The sequence below is a fragment of the Sinocyclocheilus rhinocerous genome, unplaced genomic scaffold, assembly GCF_001515625.1.
Source record: "Sinocyclocheilus rhinocerous isolate Xijiao unplaced genomic scaffold, SAMN03320098_v1.1 scaffold1705, whole genome shotgun sequence".
Lineage (NCBI taxonomy): Eukaryota > Metazoa > Chordata > Actinopteri > Cypriniformes > Cyprinidae > Sinocyclocheilus > Sinocyclocheilus rhinocerous.
Genome location: NW_015643585.1, coordinates 9832 through 13564, shown reverse-complemented (window position 1 = coordinate 13564; position 3733 = coordinate 9832). Strand labels below are relative to the sequence as shown.

Genomic DNA, 3733 nt, shown 5'->3' with positions numbered 1-3733 from the left:
ACTGTGGGCAGGTGCTAAAGTCCTGCTGGAAAAGGAAATCAGCATCTCCATAAAGCTTGTCAGCAGATGGAAGCATAAAGTGCTCTAAAATCTCCTGGTAGACGGCTGCATTGACTTTGGACTTGATAAAACACAATGGACCAACACCAGCAGACGTCACGGCATCCCAAATCATCACTGACTTCGGAAACTTCACATTTCTTCCTTCCAGTCAACTTTGCATTTAATATGCTTTGATACAGCACTCTGTGAACAGCAACTCCTTTCAGTAATGACCTTCTGTGACCTACCCTCTTTGTGGAGGGTGTCAATGATTGTCTTCTGGACCATTGCGAAGTAAGCAGTCTTCCCCATTATTTTTCTTTCAAAGAACAAGAGATACCCGGAATTTATACTGTAGGGATGGTCATTTAATGAAACTCAAATGTAAATATTCTAATATTTTGAGATACTGGATTTTTGACTTTCATGAGCTGTAAGCGCTAATCATCAAAATAAAAAAACAACAACTATGTAATGAATCTAGAATATATGAAAGTTTCAAAAGTTACAAAAAAAAAAACATTTTTCACGATATTCTAATTTGAGATGCACCTGTATGTGTGTGTGTGTGTGTGTGGTGCCCAACATTATTAGAACACTAATATTTTCACCACCTAAAAATGGTTTTCAGTCAGTTATTTCTATATTTTGCTGTAGTGTGTCAGTAGGAAATATCAGTGTACATTTCCAAACATTCATTTTGCAATTAATTGTAATACAGCCAGAGCTCCACACAGAGACCTGATCTCATCATCATCCAGTCTGTCTGGAATTACATGAAGAAACAGAACAAACTGAGACAGACAAAATCCAGAAGAACTGTGGCAACGTCTCCAAGATGCTTCAAGAAACCTATCTGCAAAGCTACCTGAAAAAACTATGCACAAGTGCACCTAGGGCAAAAGCTGCTTGCTGTCACAAAGGATGGTCACACCAAATGTTGATTTAATTTAGTTAATAGAAGATAATTGATAAAGAAAATATATGACATTATTTTTGACAGCATCCTCATTTTACAGCATTTTTACACAAATGCCTACAACTTTTAACAGTACTGTAGCTTTGCCAGGTAGGTTTCTTGAAGCATCTTGGAGACGTTGCCACAGTTCTTCTGGATTTAGTCTGTCTCCGTTTTTTCTGTTTCTTCATGTCATTCCAGACAGATTGGATGATGATGAGATCAGATCTCTGTGTGGAGAACTGGCTGTTGTCAGACTCCTTGTGCAAACAAAAATCTTACTGGATTATTATAATTAATGGCAAAATGAATGTTTGGACATGTAAACTGATATTTCCTACTGACAAACCACAGCCAAAGATAGAAATAACTGACTTTAAAACCATTTTTTAGATGGTGAAAATACTAGTGTTCTAATAATTTTGGCTAATAATGTTAAACACTAACATTGTAATTCATGTAATGGATTTAAAATGGATTTTCATATTTTCTTGATCTTGTACAGAATCAGGATCTATAAAAATACATTATGTACATAAATGCAATTAAAAAAAGAAGAAAAAAATGAAACAATACAGGCATAGTAAAAGGTATAGTTTCGAATATGGTTAAAAGGGACCTTCATATTACAAAAATAAAGATCTGTTAATTTAAAAAATAATGAACCCCTGGGATATAAAATGATCTTGAACAAATGAAAATCCGGTTACACTTTATTTCGATAGTCCACTTTAGACATTCTACTAACTATAAGTAACTTTGTAACTAGATGTCAACTAATTCTCATTAATTTGCAACTACATGTCTACTAACTCTCAGAGTAGACTGTTAGGGTAGGTTTAGGGTTAATAGAATAAGTTGACAAAGAAAGTGTTAGAAGATAATAAGCAGAGGTTACACTTTATTTTGATAGTCCACTTTAGACATTCTATTAACTATACGTAACTTTGTAACTACATGTCAACTAATTCTCATTAATTTGCAACTACATGTCTACTAACTCTCAGAGTAGACTGTTAGGGTAGGTTTAGGGTTAATAGAATAAGTTGACAAAGAAAGTGTTAGAAGATATTAAGCAGACAGTCTACTAATACTCTACTAACTGCTAGTTGACATGTAGTTGCAAAGTTACTTACTGTTAAATAGAATGTCTAAAGTGGACTATCGAAATAAAGTGTTACCGAAAATCCTCCAACCTATCTAAAAATCGAACTTTAAGAACTGTATTGCAAGCACTGGTATTTCCTGTTCCACCAACCGTGTGACCTTGAGCCAGGTGCTTAACCCTAAACTGTACTTGCATGATTGTCCTGGCAATTAGTGTCCAATAATCTACACTAAAGTGTCCACTCTATGAATGTGTCAAAATTAGTCTTAGCACTGTGCATTTGTAAAGTCATACACACTCACCATGAAATTCCAGTCAGTGTTAATCTTGTCAGCCAGGCCCAGCAGAAACAGGGCAAGGTATAGAGACGAACAGATGAACATGGTTACTGACACAAACATCACCCATCCCTGCAACAATGGCACAGACACATTCGTCGACGCTACTAATATCCACACCAACCCTCCAAACACCTGATTGAAAAAAAAGTATATATATGAAGCCACTGCATTTTATATAGCATATTAGAAAATAAGTAATACTCAAAGATGAAAAATTACTAGATATTTTCAGTATTATTATGGAATAAAGTCATTGTTTAGTTACTTGGCCTAATGCAACATGCGACCCATTAAAAACACCACAGTTTGCTGACAGGTAAGACAGGCTTTCTGAATTCAAAGACCTCAAAATTTGTTATTATTGGTGTGTATGGGCATAATAAACCTAATATTACTATATTCTTTCAGAGTATCAAGGATGAATCGTATACTTATATCCTTATTATTATGATTTACACATGAAATAAAGGTGTATAGGCTACTGTACTGCCATAATCCAACAAAGGATACATCTTTGTGAATTATAGAGGTTTAACCCAGTAAGCCTTGAAAAAGTTATAAACAATAACACTTACAATTTCCAAACAAATCAGGGCCCCTGAATATGTCCTCAATATTTCCATTCCAAGTGGTAGAGAAATAGTCGGTGCTGGAAAGGAGGTAGTGGCCGGGTTCGGTGTTTCCGCCATCCTCATTCAGGTTGAACAAAGGACTAACGCATGGGAGAATCAGAATCAGGAACAGGTCTGACAGGTGTGTGGCCACTCCCATCTTGTTAGGTCATTTTCCACTCCCACAGTTGAGACAAACAATGGTGTCTGAGGGCATGCAGTCTCAGTTACTCTGAATTTGACAGGCTTTATTATTTAAAATGTGCCACTGTTTTTAGTTTAGTTTTTAGTGTTCCTTTGTCCACAATACGATTTATTTTATTTTCTTCTGTTTGGCCATGCACAAAAATAACTGAACATTTTCATAACTTTGGTTAATAATTAACACGTGCTTAGGTTCAACATACCTAAATAAACATTATTTTACACCCCAAATTGATAATAAATAAAATCTCAAAGAAGAAACAACTCTTTGTTTGATTTGATTTGATTCTAGGTACTGAATGAAGCAGGGACGTGCACAGACATTTTGAGGGGCAGGGGCTCAAGTGGAAAAAAGGGCACTTCTCATATTTATTTAAATTTTTTTCTAATCAAAACATTAAATATATTAGGGGTGTGCGATATTGACAAAAATGTATCTCAATATTTTCTGGGATTTTATCGATAACGA

General features: G+C 35.2%; 1 protein-coding gene across 2 annotated transcripts in view; it reads right to left on the bottom strand.

The window, feature by feature from the left end:
• mal2 (mal, T cell differentiation protein 2) overlaps positions 1-3297 on the bottom strand; it is a 20334-nt gene extending 17037 nt beyond the window's left edge. For both annotated transcript variants that reach the window (XM_016574915.1, XM_016574916.1), the window contains exons 1-2: positions 3025-3297; positions 2411-2581 (exon numbers count right to left, since the gene is read on the bottom strand). In XM_016574915.1, the coding sequence (XP_016430401.1) occupies positions 2411-2581; positions 3025-3144 (291 nt within the window). In that variant the 5' untranslated portion in view covers positions 3145-3297. The remainder of the gene's footprint in view (positions 1-2410; positions 2582-3024) is intronic.
• Positions 3298-3733: the final 436 nt, after the last annotated feature.